Here is an 18,092-nt window from a genome sequence, read left to right as displayed (position 1 = left end):
TAGCTCTTCCCAGTTAGAAGACAGGCAGACCTGTAACAGCTAGCAGGTAAGTTCCATTTAGAAATACAAATACAAGTAAAGGGAACTTTTTTTCTTTTAGAAAAAACAATATGCATTGACAGCAGATGCCAATATTTACCCTTCTTCATCCTGCTCAGTCCCTAGTAGGTACCGCAACCCCTTCTGCCACTGCATTATGATCAGCATGGGAAAGATTCTAAAACAGGATCTTCTTTTGAGTTTTCATTTCTATTTTTCACTAGTCCTTAATGACTCAGTCATTGACTACATGTTTTTTGCTTAGTGACTCGAAGATATTTGTTAGATTTTAAAGTTGATATATTCACGTTAGCTGATTTTTGTTGAATATTTTTGAAAGCTGAGGGGCAATAATGTTGCCTACGTTAACATGTTAAATGTTCCCAAATGTTAAGACCACCTACTTAAACATTACAGTCTTGCTAATTTTTATCAGCTGTGTATCTGTGCCCTGTACTAACTTCACTTGCCTCTTCCTCGCTGCTGTTGTCCTCTTTTTCTTTTTCATCCTCTTCCTCTTCTTCAGCTTCACTGCTGGAGCTGTCTTCTTTCAATTCTGTTTTCCAGTTACTAGGAACAGTTCTGTTTTTACGGAATTCAAGGGCTTGGTCAAAAGCTGTAAAAGGACCAGCATTTGTTAGCACAGCAGGAAGTATCAGTTTGACCAAATGTTTAAATCGAAAAGAAGAAGGGAAGACTGCTAATTAACAATTTTACCCCCAAAACTCAAAGAACGTCAACAACAATCCCGTGTTGTCCATCCTTATTTGTCTAGCCTAGTGTTCTCTGCACATCAAATTATTCAGAGCTATTATTAGGATTATTACCATGTTACTGTCTGTAGACACAAATAAGGATCTCCTATATTAGGGCACATGTGACAATTTAATTGAGAGAACCCCTACCCCACAGGTTTACACTGTGGTTTACATATATAGAACAGGGAAGAGGAGGAAGAAGAAATAAGCCCAAGCTAATTCTAACAGTTTGATCACACAAACTTAAACTTTCAAATGAATCCACAATTCCAGTTTCTTGAGGGTGCATAAAGGCAACTTCCTTATAACTATTAAGGGTACTATGGTGAGAATAACTCTATAAAGATCTAATGCAAAACGCTGAATAGGAAATAACCTAAAAAGCCAATGTACGCTGGATGATTATATCCTTTGTTTGGCATGTCTACATTTAAAACAAGTGCGGCAGAATGGTCATTTGCAGGTGGGATTTTTTTGGTTGGGGTTGTTTGTTTTTTTTTTTTAAAACAAAAGTTCCTCTAGATTTTCAGAAGTGTTCTCCTTCAATATATTAAGCTACAGTAAAAGATCCTGTATTTCACCATTTTTAAGACATGAACCAATCTACCGTTTGTTCCAATTTACATAACAAAGTAAATACGTGCACGTGTGTTTTCTCACAGACAGTTATTTTTACCTTGTTTTAACAAAGCGTCAGGCTTTGGTGAAGTTTCACTAATCTCCCGAACATCTTTTCTTGGCACAGAAACGCTAGATGATTTTACAGTGTAAAAAAGAAAAATAATATTTTTAAATATTTTAAAGCCAAATTAACAGTGTAATACAGAGCTGTCACTAAGACTATAACACACTTACTAAACATACAGAAGAAGCATATGAATTATATCTTGATATTTCTATAGTGTTAGTCTGGTACAGTATTAGTCAGCTAGTGGATTATAAACAAAACGTCTACATTAATTTGGTTAGATCACCCATATGCATTCACTGCATATTAAAGAAAGCATTCTTCTTGCACTAATAGGTAGTTTCTGGAATCTCCCAAATACATACTACTTAACAAAAACCTTGTGTTAATTCAGCAAGTAACTATTCACTCACAAACAGCAAAACCCTGCCTTGCTTAAAACATACATGAGTATTAGTATAAACTGTCAGTATGAAATGAAAGACTTCCAAATTGAAAGAACAAATCACTTTTTTATTTCTACTGTGGCTATATCCAGGGAAGCAAATCTGAACTGCAGATTTGGGGGGTGGGAGGTATGTGCTTGTGTGGGCACATGCTTATGTGTGTTTCTCCAGTGACGTGTACTGATGCCTGAATAACTATCAAATGGTAAAGCAATACATCAGACTTAGTAAGTAATTAAACTGTTAAATATTTCAATATCCTTTCTGCAAAAGCATTGTTAAATTGAACCAAGCACAATAAATAGCTGCAACTTTTTAAACTAAAACTAAAACCTAGAAAAAAGAATTCCATTGTCATCCATCAACTCCCCTGCCCCGACCAACATGAGTTTAAGAACACAAAGCTCCTTATTCTATCACAAATACCATACAGCTTGGTTTTCTACGTTTCTCTATTTTCATTCCTACTTCAAGTAGTACTACAGCTCTTTTCAAAGAACATGATAATATGCAGTTGTAGCCTAGACTGAGATAAACATATGCCTTACTACCTCAGAAAAAGAATTTCTGTGTGTGCATGTGGTGTACGTGCATGCACACCCACCCCCACCCACCCCTTTCTATAGCTGGATAAGCTTATGGCCACATGTCTGGAAAGCAGTGCTCTATTCCAGCCAGAGCTGGAAAGACTCTCAGGGCCATTCTCGAAGTCATGAAATAGTGCTTTGTTTGCCATCACTGTAACAATGGAATTAAAACTAAGACAAGACAGATTTATGCATCCCATTATTAATAATAACAAAGCTCAAGGCTAATTTCATCACAATGTAGGCTAAAAGTTTTCTGAACATTAGAAAAATCTTGGCAGAAACTTACTGAGCTTAGTGATGTTATTAATGCTTTACCCAGCACATCTCATACTATATTTCACCTGACTGGTACAGATTTCATTCTATTATCAGTCTCTACATTCCTACTCACAATTTGCCATCCTTGAAAGAGCGAACGAGAATATTGTCTTTTTTCACTGCAATATCATCACTACAATCTGGACAAACCACCTGCAAAGACAGTACAAATATGAAGTTTAGAGAGAAGAAATAAAAACAAGAGAGTAATAGTATATACCAATGCTTTTCAAAAACCTCTTGAGCTCATTCCTCTTCAACACCACTGACATGAGAGCAACTGAAATCCCTCAAAACACAGGAGTGATGACCTCCTGAAATTACTGAATGTAGGAGTTCATGCTTGCTTCCTGGAGGGAACTGACAGCTGCTGCCAGAGACATAAGTAAGAACAGCATTCTTGCAAAAGTTAAGTACCTGTCATGCTGCTACAGCTTATTCTACTCCTCATCCTAAAAAGACAGAACTTCCACCAAGTACTGCCACCTGAGTTAGGGACCTCTTCTGAAAAACTTCCAGAAATTGCAAGGATGCAATCACACACATTTTCAAAAACAAAGGCATACAGGATTTATGAAATGCAATTTTATAATGGATGATTCGTAAGTTACCTACCTAGGAGAGTGCCTCCAGTACCAGTATTATGATAGGTTCTTTAATTCAAGAAGTAGACTAATCAAGTTTATCACTGAGACAACATATTAATTATTTGTTGCAATTTTAAAAGCTATTCAAGTCTTGTTAAACCAGTATACAAGTCACTAGTTAAAAAACTGCATTAATTTAATCTTTAAAGTACATATTAAATTTCCAGAGTTACAGAACAGAAAAGCAACCCTCTCCATCGCTCATCTCTCTTCTTTCACAACATGTGTAGTTCCCTGAAAGTTAAGAAAATTCTGGCTCCTATGAAACCTCAAGGAGCAGCAAATGACTGCAGCCCTAATTTAGCCCTGCTAAATACCTCTTCTCTTATACCAACTGCTTTCAGTCTTACTTTTTCCACCAAACTCACAAAGATACTGCATGACAAACATTGTTCTTCCTCCTTACATAGGTCACCAGCCATGTAGCATTTTAGAAGGTAAAGCCAAAAGCTCCACCTGATTTGGAAACAGAGTTGTTGTGTATCACAGAGCATAGGCTAAACATGTTTCTCAAGAAAAATAAAACTTAACAGCCTAAGTCTCCAAATTCAATGCATTGTGCAGTCTCCAAAGAAATTACTTCACAAAACTACAACTTACTAATTAAAATGCAGTTTGAAATATAGTTTGCAACAGTGTTTTAATATCAGGGTGAAAGACGGTGATTATCCCCCTATTTGAAACAGACAGGTGCAATCTCCTAGCTCTGTAAAGATGGAGAAAGGCCCTTCTGGTTTTAGCTATTGGTTTTCCAGAAGCATCAAGATTTTAGCAGCCAGAAATCCATTCAGAGGCTGGAAAACAGCTTACCACAATCTCATCTAGTGTCTTTAGATCAAGCAACATCACTTCAATTTTGCCTGAATCAAGTTTTCTTGATTTCCTAGCAAAACAAACTCCACTAGAGTCACAGGAGGATGAGAGAGATGATCCTATGTAAACTCAGTTTTCTGAAAACGCTGCAAGCAGATTTCCTCACTGCACCTTCCAAAAGCCTTTAAGTACACATTAAAACTAAGCAATGTTATAAGGCTTACTAAATCACAATCTCTGACATAAGGAGCAATGGCCAGGCCTTTTTACAATTACAATTAGCCATTGGTCTCAACCCACCCACCCTCCCCAAAAAAACGCAACACAACAAAACCAAACCAAACCAACAAAAAAACCAACCAAACGAAACAGAACAAAACAAAACAAACAAACAAAAAAACTGAAGAAACACCACACCCCATGAATGTAGGATTAAAACAATGTAGTCAATCACTGAGTCCTCAGAATAATTTTTACAAAATTTAGACAGTTTTACATTTATAAGTGCCAGGCTATCTGGTTATAGGACTGATATCCAAAGTAATCAGTTTCAACAACTAATCTTAACTGTTATTTGCTGTAAAGGCTTAGACTAATCCCTGAACTTCTTTTCACATAATATACTTGCACAATGTGCTTTGTGCTTATACACAAAGTGTCTCTGTACACAATATAGATAATAAAAAAGTAATTCTGGGATACAAATTCTTCAGCATATTAAACTTGAATTTTCATTTTATTATTCATAATTACAATTAGCATAATACAAACTTAAAGCAAAAATTATCAGTAATAAGATAAAATGACTGTTGATATAATAGATGCAACTTGCTTACAAGGTAAAAGAATGGAGAGGCACAGCTACAGGAGAAGGGATTAAAAAAAAAAGCAAGCTATTTGGTGCATAAATCTATTCTTTGGCACAACCTTTCAGGTTAAATGCAATATGTTTATTTGCAGAGCTATAAACCTGATTACTAAAATAACAGTTAATCTAGGATAAGCTATTTCAGAGTTAACGAGCTCCACCCTCAAACTTTATCCCCCTACTGCTTCTCATTCACTGCAGGAAGCTTTCCATGAAGAATGAGCTATTCCAATCTCCAAACAAAAGGCAACGAAATAACAGCCTGTATCTTTAATACAACTTGAGAGCATAAGCAACAATTCAGTTAATCTTCAAGGTCTGACCCACAGCTACCCCAAGCAACACTACGTTAGTCACATACAAGTCCAATACCTTACAGAAAGGCTGCCACAGAAACTGCTATCTGTCGTGTGCATGACCAGAAGGGCTAACCCAGCAGCGTGACATAAAATAGCCCAAACCAGTCTAACTGACCACTTCTCAGAGCGCAACTGTGAGGTTGGCAATATTACATAAATCTTGATGACAGCTTTCAATAAAGAAACAGGTCTATTTTCTTATCTATTACTGAAAACCTCTCTTAAAGCTATCTGTCATTAACATGGTGTCTCCTTGCTGTATATTCCACCCTCTCCCTTCTTGAAAAAAAGGCTTCCATGACATATTCTCTATCATTTTCTTTCCAAAAGAAGTCCTACTGGAAAGCTGCTGGACTGCATTACACGACACAGGAGGTGACAAGTAAAAAGTTGCTACTGAGAGCTACTGTACACATTAAGAACAGTTAAATGTTACTGTATGGAGTCTTTCCAAAAGCAGACCACTATTCTTCCTGAAACTAGATGTTTTAAGCTTTCATTGCCAGGGAGAAACGATTCAAATATTTACTACTAATAATAAAATAAAAATTAAAAAGCATGGTACTAGACAGCACCACATATAGAAGTATGTTAATTTCCAAATGTATTAGTCAGTCTATATGCAATCCTTAAGACTAACAGCGATATTTTGTTACAAGTTGATTTGTAAAAAAGTTACTTTAAACCAGAATAAAGAAAGAAAATATTTGTACTAAAAGACTATAATGTTATTTTAAAGGAAATTTATTGGCAATTCTCTACTAACTGCCATAGCAACAAAAAAACTCCAAACATTTGATTTTATTCTCAAGCGTGTTTATATTGAACCTAGAAAAATAATATCTATGTAATCACTAAGCTTCCCCTCTCTTTGTACTTCATTATAATTTTTTCCTTGATAAAACTGGGTAGTTCAGAAAAATGACATGCTATAGCCTAAGAAAAAAGCCCTGAAATTTTAGTTCAATGGTACTACACACACTGTTGAGGTGGAATTAGGTCAACAAGCTCTGGCTGTTTGGAAAACCTAAAGCCATGTCAGCAATCACTTTTTGTAAACAAATATATTTACACATATAATATTTCATTTGACTATTATGATATAGTCTGATTTGAAGAAACATTAAATTCTAATAAAAATATAGATTAATCCACCAAAAAATAAAAGCAAAACAAGAAAACAACCACTTTTCTTCAGTGCTTAGAAAATGAATGAAACTTTACAAAATTAAAATAAAGATGAAACTCTTACCAAGGCTGGAAACCACAGCGCTTTCTTTTTATCCACACTGAAGCAGTCCACGCACACAACTTTTCCTAATAACTCATCACTTTGTTTCCTATCATCTTCATCTTCATCGCTGGAAGAGGATGAAGATTCTTCTTCAGGACTAAACAACAGAGAAAGACTTAAAACTCAACTATTCAAAACTTGCTTGTTATAATTACAGGAGATCCAAAGCCAATTGTCAAAGAGGCATAAGTAACAGTGACTTGAATTGCCTGTTAAGTGTTTCATGATAGAAATGAACAGACATATTTATAAAGATATTATAATAACAACTCAAACACTACAAACTCAGAAATGCACATTGTCCTAGTTTCAGTTGAGATAGGGTTTATTTTCTTTCTAGTGGTTGCTGTGTTTCAGATTTGGCATGAAAGGAATGTCAATAATGCATATTGGTTTAGTCAAGGGCTTTTTTCAGCCAATAAAATGGCCAATGGAAAATTCTGTACCATAGACATCATGCTTGGTATATAAATTGTGGTTGGCCAGGGTGAGTGTGTGTGTGTTGGCCAGGGGTGTGTGTAACCTGTGATGACTGCTCCAGCCTGGCTGGGAAATTAATTCACCATGCTGGTGAGAGTAACTTGTGTCTTGTATACTCTTTTACCATTACTATTATTATTGTTATTTTCCTTTGCTGTTATTGTTCTATTAAACCGTCTTTATCTCAACCCATGGGATTTTTTACCCTTTCACCTCCTTTTCTCCCCCTTCTCCCTACCCTTCTGTGGGGGAAAAGAGGTGAGTGAGAGGCTGCATGGTCCTAGTTGCTGGCTGGGATTAAACCACTACACACATCTACATGTAATACATGCAAAATCCAAGCAAAACACCACCATGCATCCACATGGAGGAATAGAAATGCACTGTCAGGACATGAAAAGAAAGTTGCCCTAGTGAAGCACTGCTCAAAAATTCTGTTGTAGTTGTAGTTTTGGACCAACATTAAGCTAAACTATTTTGTTTTTCCTCTTAATCTCTTTATGCTTTTACTTTAACAGCCATAGAAAATAAGAAGCTATTTTGAGAGAGGAATCATCTCTGAAGAAGAAACATCAGCTATGAAGACGAATAGCAAAGAGAAAAAGAAGTCTATTTATCCTGAAAGAGTTCTTTAAAGATGTGCAGTGAAGCATTTCAATGACTGCTTCAATTTCACATTGAATGAAGTGTTGGAATGTAAGTAGATAGGCAAAGGTGCAAATACATTTTGATTAAAAAAGGTTCTGGCTCTTTATTTTGACTGTTCCAGTATAAAGTTGCACCTGTTTTTAACCTTATGGGGGAGTCTAAATGTACAGAACTACTTCAACCAAAATTACCTGCAACTGATAAAAAAAAATAGAAATAAAAAATCAGCACTCCTGACTCTCTCTAGATATATTTTTACATTTTAATAGTCACTTTGAAGGTTAATTCTCAGAAAATACAGTGTGTTCAACGACAAGGAGCCGAATTTTAAAAGCTATCTTCCATTTTTCACATAACGACCTTTGATTACAAAGTTTGATATTAGCAGAAGACTCACAGTTAGCATTTGTGTAACAGAAGACAGCTAATGTACAGTCTTAGGTGAACTATGTTTCCTTTTCTCCACCCTAATTTTATGTCATCATTTGAAGAGCTGATAAAGCATTAGGTTTTTTTCCCCCCACATCCTTTTTATAAGTAGTGATTTCTTTTAAAATACAGTATTAAAGATGCTTTCTGGGGTTTGAGAATCTCTTGTGGGAAGAGAAAAACGTCAAGGACTAGAAAGCAAGACAGGACTATTTTAGAGAGACTACAACCTAGCTCAGTTATACCACTATCTTTGCAATTTGTCTTTTCACTCATTTCATTCAGTACTAATCATAAGATAAAGTGTGTTGTTTCTGCCATAATAATGTCTGGTACAGTTAGGGAAACAGAGAAGACAACAACCAAGTCACAGACACCAAGGATGCTGCAATCGCATTCTCTGTGGTATATGCCATTGCTGTCCATCTTTTTCCTTCGATACATCACAAATTAGTAAATCAATAATTGACTAAATTCATAATACCTCTACATATACAGGACAATATTTATTTCAAGCTGTCAAAAAGATAGAGAGCATGAACGGGTAACCCAAGCCACACCACCTCAAGATTTAAAAACAAAAACCCAAAACCAAACATCCTGCCCTCCCCCAAAAATAACCACAAAAACAACTCCATGTACAAATATCAAAGAAGAAGAGTTGATGGAGTATTTAACACTGTTTTTCAACTTCACAACCAACAAGAATTTTGGCACCTAGGAAATCAAGTCACTACTCTTGAACTTTGTTTCTCTATCAATAAGCTTTGCTGCAAACCATAATACCGTTATCTTATTTCTAAAAGCTCTTCAGAGACCTTGTAGTGAGAAACTAAAGGTCTACATGAGGATTCTAGTAGCTTCTACAAAGATTTCCTATCAGCTGGACAAAGACTGCATTGCAATGGTTTTAGTTTGAGTCCAACACACTTATAATACTAATATTCTACTACAGAGAAGCTTCTGAACACAGCTTAAAAACACATTACCACTTGGTAAGCCACTTTCTTTTTTTATACTTAAAAAACAAAAACAAGAAAAAACCTCCTGCCTATACCTGGTACTACTCTAAACATTGATTACCTGAAGACTTCTTGTAATTCTTGCATGCAACAACACACGTAAAACTTGACTTTCAGTCTGAGTGCTAAACAACATTTTACATATAGCTTCCGGGTTTTTGAACAAGAGAAGCCTGGACTAATAAAACAATAAAACTCCGCACACACTGAAAGCTTCAGAATTGAATACAGACAACACAGATATAAAGATGTTAAACTTACATATGATTGGATCTCCTTCCTCTGTTTGTTTTCTTTCCTATAACAGGAGTCCCAAAGTGTTCAGGATTTGTGAGTGGAAGCTGATCTAATGTCTGTTGAAATAACAAAATAATATAGATACACATATAAAAAACCTGGCATATGTTATTCTCCAAACCGTAACTTTGTATAATCTGGTTAAAGTAATTTTTGTCAGTAGAGAGACTTTCTCATTACAAAAGAAATACAGAAGTACAGCAGAGACATCACTGCTTTAATTTTAAAAAGTAATGTGGGGTTTTTTGAGTTTTCTTCCACACTTTCTCCCCACCTCCGAATAATTAACTTTTATCCAACACACATAGACAATTCTTCCCAGAAGTCCTGCCTTTGGACCATTCAAACACAGAGAATTAAGTATCAGGTATTCTGCTGACCTGAGATACTCCATCTCTACAGAACGAATTTCCTGCCTGTCCTATCATCAGACTGAACACCCAATCATCTATTTATAAATGAACAAAGGTCTCCTATGAAATGAAACTGCAAGATAACACAGTAGCAGCAAACATGACAAGTTAATTGTATTTTTGTTAGTAATTCATAATTTGATATGGCAGAGAAAGATTCTAAAGCAATTTTAAAGAGGTTGCTATCAAATATCAATATATTTGAGAGGGTACTAATTGATACTATATTAACATCAGAACAAAAAGAGAAGGAGTGAAAGAAAGAACTTTCTCTGTTCAGGGAGAATGCTAAAGCATCAACAGAAGGACTTCACGGATATGCGGTATCTTCTTTCCCTAAGACTGCTGTTATCTGTTTAAATTATAAGCATTCCAAATTTGAAGGCTCCTGGTACACAGAGTTTTTTGTACAGGCACTTATTCTTGTTCTTTGAGAGAAGGCAAAAGCCTTCCAAAGTAAACGTGGTCCTCTGAATTACACTTTTGAGTCATGTCTGAATTTTTAAATGTGAAACACCAACAAGAACCCCAAAAGTATTCCATGTCAGACAGAGCTGGACATACAGATAATAAAAGTGGCTTTTTAAATCTTAAAAGTAAATGCATGCTTACTTCCAAGTGTGGTGGACACCCTAAAAGATCCACACGCTTGGGAATTCAGAGATGAAGCTAAAGCAACATAAGAACAGGACAATCGTGTGGCACTGGTCTAATTACAGAAGAAACCGGAGATGCAATTTTCCCTGCTGAGTAGCTATGCAAACATGAGGTGATTAGAAATGCACAACATGCGTTTCATTGAGTGCTTGTGACAATGAATTGCATATTAGTGACTTTTGGCAAGACATCAAAAGTTAAGACAATAAGAATTGATGATAAAATACTAAGTAGGAGTCACCTGAATGTAAGGTTTCTTTGAATCTGACAAAATAATCTGAAAATACTCTTGTTCAGCCAAACAGGTCGCAAAGCAATATATATAGACTAAAATTTTCAACTTGCTTACTATAAAGTAATATTTCTGAAGCCACATTAAAATAGTATTTATGGAACAGAAGCAATTTAATTTTCAGGAGTGCTGATCATTAATAACAAAAAGATAATCAAAGGAACAACACCATTTTTAAAATTATGGTATTTATATCTGAATCCAGATTTAGGCATCTAATTAGGCCCTGCTTTTTACATGTATGTAATCCTGATTTAGGATTCTAGAAGGTATCTGAACCTTCACAAGAATGCAGTAAGCAGGCAACAAGCTCAGCTGACTACAATAATAAAGCGTATTTATGTAGAGCAAAAAACCACCTGTCTTCAGTAGCTTTCCAATAAGCGAACATGTTTACATAAATCTGCCCATCAGTCCAGACTGTCTTACATAATAAGAAGGAATAACCCTCATTCTGAAATTTCAGCTATTTGAAATTTGCTACAAACATCTACATACTTTTAATATGCAAGTCACCTTTAAGACATGAACCAGCTTCAAAATACTAGTAACTGTCTTCAAATTAACGGGTAACAGCAACTAATAGTTTGCCTTTTAAAAGAAAAGTACTGATCTTTCAAGTTTATCAGCTATTAAAATTTAGACTTGATCATCTACCTAAAATCCAGCAGAACTTAATTATGTCCAAAGATGTACATTAATTTTTTCCATGTATCACATTTTGATTTTTTTCCAATGAATACATACGGGTAATTTTTTTATATAAAACAAAGTAGTTGTGTGATCGCAGTCTTTTGAGTGACCCAGAATATATGGTTTTACGTGACCATTAATAACATAAAAATTGAAAATATGAAACGCTGATTTTGTTTCTTAACTTACACAATTTGGTGAAATTTACTTGTATTTCTTGATTTTAAAAAAGAATAAGCCAGACCCTGTAGACTGTATTTTACATAATCCCCAGTTTTAGCAGCATGGATGTATATAACATACTGAAGACTGAGGTACTAAAAATATAAATTTTAAGTTTTTCTAAATGAAAAGTTGTGTAAAAAAATTCTTAAGTTACCTCGCTTTCAGCAAAATGTCTTTCTCCTTTTAAACACAGGGAAGAGCGTCTAAGAGTCTTCTCATCACCATCATCAAACACTGTCAGCAGGTAAGAAGAAAGGCAAGAAAAAACAAATAAAAAAAATAAGGATATCAGTAAGTGATTGATTTAGGTGTCAGAAAGAATGAAATATATATTCCTGAAGCCAGTCCTTAAAACAAAGCTGTGCCTGGATACTGCTGGATATCCAGTAAAGCATTTGCACAGATCGACCAAATACACAAGCTGCTGTCTCACCACAGCTACTCCATCCTGGCATATGTTAAACGGAATATTAAGCAATCAATAGTTGAGCAGACAATTCATGGATCAGGACATAAAATTAACAATCAACACAAGCTAGAATTGAAAAACTATTCTTCAAGCATTTTCTATTTATACAGAACTTATTGGATAACCAGAATTCCTACAATATTCAAATGGAAGCTATGCTAACTATGAGGAAACATAAATGCATATTTTGAGAAAAAAGTTACCGTTTACTGTTATATGAAAGTTCAACATCTTTCTCTATTGACTTCATTCAACTATGCTATAAAACAACAGTGATATCAGCCTAAGGAAGATGACAGTTGTTAAAGTGCAGACAATCATCAAAACCAGCTGTAGTGAGAGAACTGTGGAACTCCCAGTTTCCAGACTTTCCACTACCCCTACTATCACTAGGTCAACTGGAAACAAGTTCATAATACAGTTGGCTTCAGCTACATACTTTACCCTTTTGAATCCTGAAATGCAGCGCACATATTCAAGGTGGGATCTTCAGAAGCTGGTAAACCGATCATATAAAAAGTAAGGTTTTGTCAAGTCTTCTACAGGTACTTAACAGATGAAAACCTGGTGATGTGTTTTAACTCTTGGGCTATGCTTGCATTGTTCAGTGAGACAAGAACTGACCTCCTCTCCCTTCCCCAACAGTGATAACAATTATATTCTTGTCCCCACACTGCAGTGACCTTGAAGACTTTTGTGGGAAGGGAAATAACCCCAAGAGTAGATTCAAATATTACATTAAAAGTTAAAAGTTTCGGTAATTTCTTAACATGTCTCTTTCACCTTCCTTCAAATCTTCTCTTCTGCCCATCAACAGTACTGCCGAGCCTGATTCTGTCAGCCTCATTAGAATTCAATCATGTGGTACAAACCTAAAAATATGTAAACACTTTCACAAACAGGAGTCAAAATAACAGTATTAGGAGAATAGCTGTAAACCGGCAAAAGATGCCTGGCAAGACTGGAGAGATTTCAACCATGTCTGACTTTCAGACAGTAGGTGCCATACTCTATTTTCAACATCTAGTAATTGAAATAAAAAAATACAAAAAGCAACAAGCTATATCAAAATTATTGAATAGTATTTATTTGATATGAAAGTAACTTTTACCTAGTTCTGACAATTTTTCTTTTTAAGTTCAGTACTGTTGATGAACAAACTTCCCCTTGTGACTACCATTCGCCAGTCTGTGTTTTATAGTACAGTAATTGTTGAGTACTGTTTAGTGATAAAATTTCAGTTATAGATGCACATCTGTCACTTCAAAATTTGTTGAAAGGTATCAAAGGCAAGAACTGCACAAGAAAACACATAGATGTGGAGCTGCATCTCAAATGTTCCTAATTAAGCCCCCCCCTCCCCCCCGCCAGTTAAATGAAGTAGAAGGCAGTAGGTTCCTAATTCAGTTTGTGTTAATTAACGTAACAGTCCTCCTTACGTAATGAGAGATTAAAAATAAAAATAAAAAAATCTATCCACTTCAAGGGATAAGCTGACTACAACAGAGGTAAACCTATTCAGAGCTAGGCAGGTAGACACGTTATGTATCCTACATGGTAATCTGCTTGCGGCCTCTTCCTTGCCAGAGAGATTCTTAATCTTGTTCCATAACATTAACACATTCAGAGGAAAAGCTTCACCTTCCTGAAAGACTTGTATGGCCAGCATAGCACATACGGCTGTAATGCATATGATCTATATGAACATCCTCAAAACAACCTACTGATCTAATCAAACATCCTCAAAACAACCTACTGAACAGACATACAGGAGTGTAATGCATTTAAAAACACCTACTCTGAAACTGCACGGAAAAGGAGAAAAGAGGAAACTTAATGCAAATAAAACCACTTTGAATTCTGAGAAAAAGCAATGTAATGACAGAAAAAGTGCAGGTGGGGATAAGACTAGTTTTGAACATGCACAATTCTGCATATTTAGTAAAGCAAACAATCCTATGGTTGTTTTTTTTCCCTCACAGTAAAAAAAGTTAAATGTTAACAATACCACTTAAATTTGATTAATTTATATGAATGACGAAAGAGTATCCGTTTACCAGGATTGGAATACTTTTGAGCTTTTTGAGGAATTTTTATAGGACAGGCAAATAAAGTACGGGCACTTCATGTATTTTTATAACTGTGCTATACAAATTTTAAAGGTTATACCAGTTGGGATTTTTTTAATTTAATTTAGTTCCTATCTTCCTTTGGTAGGAAAGTAGTAGCATCAAACAAGACATATAAACAAAGTGAAGTACAATTTCTATTGAAATAACACCTTATAAGATAGACAGGGATGCTCTTAAAGCAACCTTGTCCATACTTTAGTGATAAAAGAGTTCTCAAGCAGCCCCAAAACGGTTATTACTCTAAATTCTACATGCTACTGCTGCAGTGGCATAAATGGTCTTAAATAACAACTTCTGGAAAGGTACTACTTCAGATCTATCTGTCCCTTCACAAAGTTTTTGACCAAATCATAGTAATTTTATTCACAAAATCATTAACAATACAAGTAACTAGATACTTCTCAACAAGTGCTGGGACAACATTAGATAACTCTGCTGGTTAGGATGTGGCTAATTCTGAAATCTGATACATGGCAACTAACCCTTGAAGTAGGACTTTCACTCAGATCTGCAAAGTCATCACTGTCTGTAAAGATAATTTCAGTCTCATTCCACTCACCCTCCTGACAAAGATTATTCTAATCATCCACTGCTAGAGTCCCTTCTCTCTCAAAGTGCATTACACAGCCAGCAGCTGCGTTACTTTTACTGATTCTGCAAGGTCAACATGCTTTTGTCCACTTTTATCTACAAAATATGGTTTTCAATCTCAACTCTTACATCTCCTCTTCCTATTTCTCAAGTTCAGGATTTTTGATAGACATCTACTTTGATTTACAGACTGCAACTCCATGACACCTACCTTCAAAATTTAATCTGGATGGACTCCTATCTTACTCTTCTTGTGAACTGCTAATCATACACCTTCTCAGAAGCATAAACATATACATACAACATAGTTCTAACACTAGCTATACCATTTTGCTCTTAAAAGCTGTTGTATCTGATTAATTTCTACATTAATTACCAAAACATTATTTATAATGTTAATTCTTGTCTTTATACCTCATGTTTCACCCCATCCTCTCCTGGTCTCTCCTTTACTCATACATTCTACCTCTCTCCAAAAAGAAAATATATTTTCTGCAACAGTTATCTGGAAGGTCTTATCTAAACTTGCAGCTCTTTTCCTTTCTAGAAGGACTATGACTAGGGAAGGTTAGTCTTTCCCTGGTTGTTCAACATCACTTCATCAATAACAACCCCAAGTATTTCAAAACAACGAAATCCTACTTAAGTATTGCAACTTGTGTTTTCAAAGCACTTCTTTTTCTTTTTTTAAGAAAGTATGACAGGATGCTTTGCTTCAGAATGTTTAGCAATAGTATATTAAATATCTGAGCAGCAGTTACCAATTACAGAGCAATTCACTAGGTCTTTATTTGGGGTCCTAATTTCGCATTGTGAGGGGTACAGTTTCTTATAAAAACACAAAATAAGTAGTTTAGTTTGGGTTTCTTTTAATACAAACTTTGAATACCTAAGCATCTCCAAAAAACATCTGTCACCGTGCTTAAGACATGTCCAGGTCCCAGGCTTATTTTTAAGTCATGGGTTTTATTTAAGTACATAACTCCTTCTCTTACCTACAGTGTACCAGCTTGCATCTGTTAATTTGTTGATAACTGCTTCCTGGTATGTTCCATCTGGATTCTTCACTTCCACAACAGTTCCTACCTAAAATACAAAAGCCACTTAGCACTTGAGAGCTTCTAAAACAGGCAATGAAGTTAGCACTTTGTATTTAGCAGAGTTAATTTCTAACTTATTTCTATGTTAAATATACCATACTTTTCCAGCATATATATTCCAGAATATATTTGTATCCCTCAAAACTTCTTTCTTTCATTCCTCTAAAGTAAGCAAACTAACTGAGCTGATTATTTCCTGCCAGCAGGTGGGGAACAAGAACCAATCTGAGTGATGTCACTCTCTTGTATAAGAGCTTGCCCATCAAATCTTCCAGCTGAGTTTTCCAAAGCAACAGTGACTAAAAATCAGAGACAGCCAAACTTACAGCTTTAAGGCCAAAAAGAACAGAGGCTTGCATCAGCCTGTATGCTGCATCCCCTTTAACTACAAAGGAAAAAGTTAACATGAAGAGTGTACTATCTCTAGCTTTGCTGCACTACCTTTTATGCTTCGTGATCCTATCTGGCCTGTGTAATAAATTGAACATTCCACTTTCACCCCATACTGCATATACACATTTATGTCAAGTACTGAAAAAGAATGCTTTTCAAAGTGTTAGGAAGACACAATACAAATTTATTACCTTTAAGGGACCCTTTATGTGGTCATCCTGAACTTCCACTGTTGAAGAATCATGTCTAAAAGTTACCTAAAAAATATAATTCAACTGACAATCACTTGATACAATTGAGCAGCAGAAGCACATGCAGATGTCAACAGCCCTTCTTTTACTCTCGTCGTACAGTTAGTCACCATAATCATTCCACTTGATGAAAACTGTGTTTCATTCATGTATTTTAGAAATATGAGGAGACAATTTCTCAGTCATCAAAACGTTTAAAATATTTTTTATCTTTCAGAAGAGAACCATTACATCTAGAGGAAGTGACACACAACAGTTTACCAACAATGTTTAATGGCTCAAAACAATCTCTGCAGCTCTCTTAATGATTTGAATTGTGCTGCTCTAGTACCACACCAAGAAAGTTTCAAGAGTTCTGAGCATGAATAATTTTGAAGAAACATTTATATTTCAATGCTCTGAAATCAAACAGGTTTAGCACCAATATCTAGGAATCAAAAGTTCGGTTCAGATACAAAGTAACCTGAAACCTGTGGTCACCATTGGCTCATATGAAATAGCCAGTATTTCAATTCTGATTAGAGACATCTGTTTATATTTACTTTCTGCAATTATCTTAAATGTATTTTACAGCAAAAAGGAACTCTATCCAAAACCATGAGCCAGCCACAATGTACTATGATGAAAGGTAAACAAAGCAAATTGCTATTGTGTATTCCTGAATGGCTTTTCTTTTTACGGATGCCTTAGGGCTTTTTGACTCTTTTAGAGGAAAAGATTTTTGATGCCAACAGTTTTTGCTTCTTGAGATATTCATATGTACTCAAAGAAATACTGGTTATTAACAGAAATATTCAAAATACAAACTCAGTGTGACAGCACTGCCCTTTCTTGAAGCTGCGAAAAGTGATGTCAGTATTTGTTAGTGTGGGTTTTAAATCCCATGGTATTTGTCAGCGTGGATCTTTTCTGTCTCAGGCAAAAAGATTAAGACATTCAGCACATCATCAACCTGTTTAGATTCAGTTGAAATTTTCCCTTTTCTTCACCATCCTGAAAAGACAGTCCTGGTTGACTTTATACAGCAGATGCTTCACTAGTTCCTGTTTAATTAAGACCTACATAGAAAACAGTTTCTTCTGAAACTTCTGTGGAGGATGCCCAAATATAATTGGGCATTGATGATGGTGCTTATTGTTTTAGGAGACACTGTCAAAATAAACTGGCTTAAACAGCTCTC

At 35.4% G+C, this 18,092-nt stretch overlaps 1 protein-coding gene across 1 annotated transcript in view; it reads right to left on the bottom strand.

The window, feature by feature from the left end:
• ARID4B (AT-rich interaction domain 4B) overlaps positions 1 to 18,092 on the bottom strand; it is a 95,615-nt gene that overhangs the window by 42,939 nt on the left and 34,584 nt on the right. Inside the window, exons 4-11 of the mRNA XM_074580095.1 lie at positions 16,853 to 16,918; positions 16,164 to 16,254; positions 12,131 to 12,210; positions 9,661 to 9,752; positions 6,779 to 6,917; positions 2,913 to 2,992; positions 1,474 to 1,547; positions 510 to 655 (exon numbers count right to left, since the gene is read on the bottom strand). Of these exons, the coding sequence (XP_074436196.1) occupies positions 510 to 655; positions 1,474 to 1,547; positions 2,913 to 2,992; positions 6,779 to 6,917; positions 9,661 to 9,752; positions 12,131 to 12,210; positions 16,164 to 16,254; positions 16,853 to 16,918 (768 nt within the window). The remainder of the gene's footprint in view (positions 1 to 509; positions 656 to 1,473; positions 1,548 to 2,912; positions 2,993 to 6,778; positions 6,918 to 9,660; positions 9,753 to 12,130; positions 12,211 to 16,163; positions 16,255 to 16,852; positions 16,919 to 18,092) is intronic.

This window comes from Larus michahellis, chromosome 3, assembly GCF_964199755.1.
Source record: "Larus michahellis chromosome 3, bLarMic1.1, whole genome shotgun sequence".
NCBI lineage: Eukaryota > Metazoa > Chordata > Aves > Charadriiformes > Laridae > Larus > Larus michahellis.
This window is presented reverse-complemented; position numbering and strand designations above follow the sequence as displayed.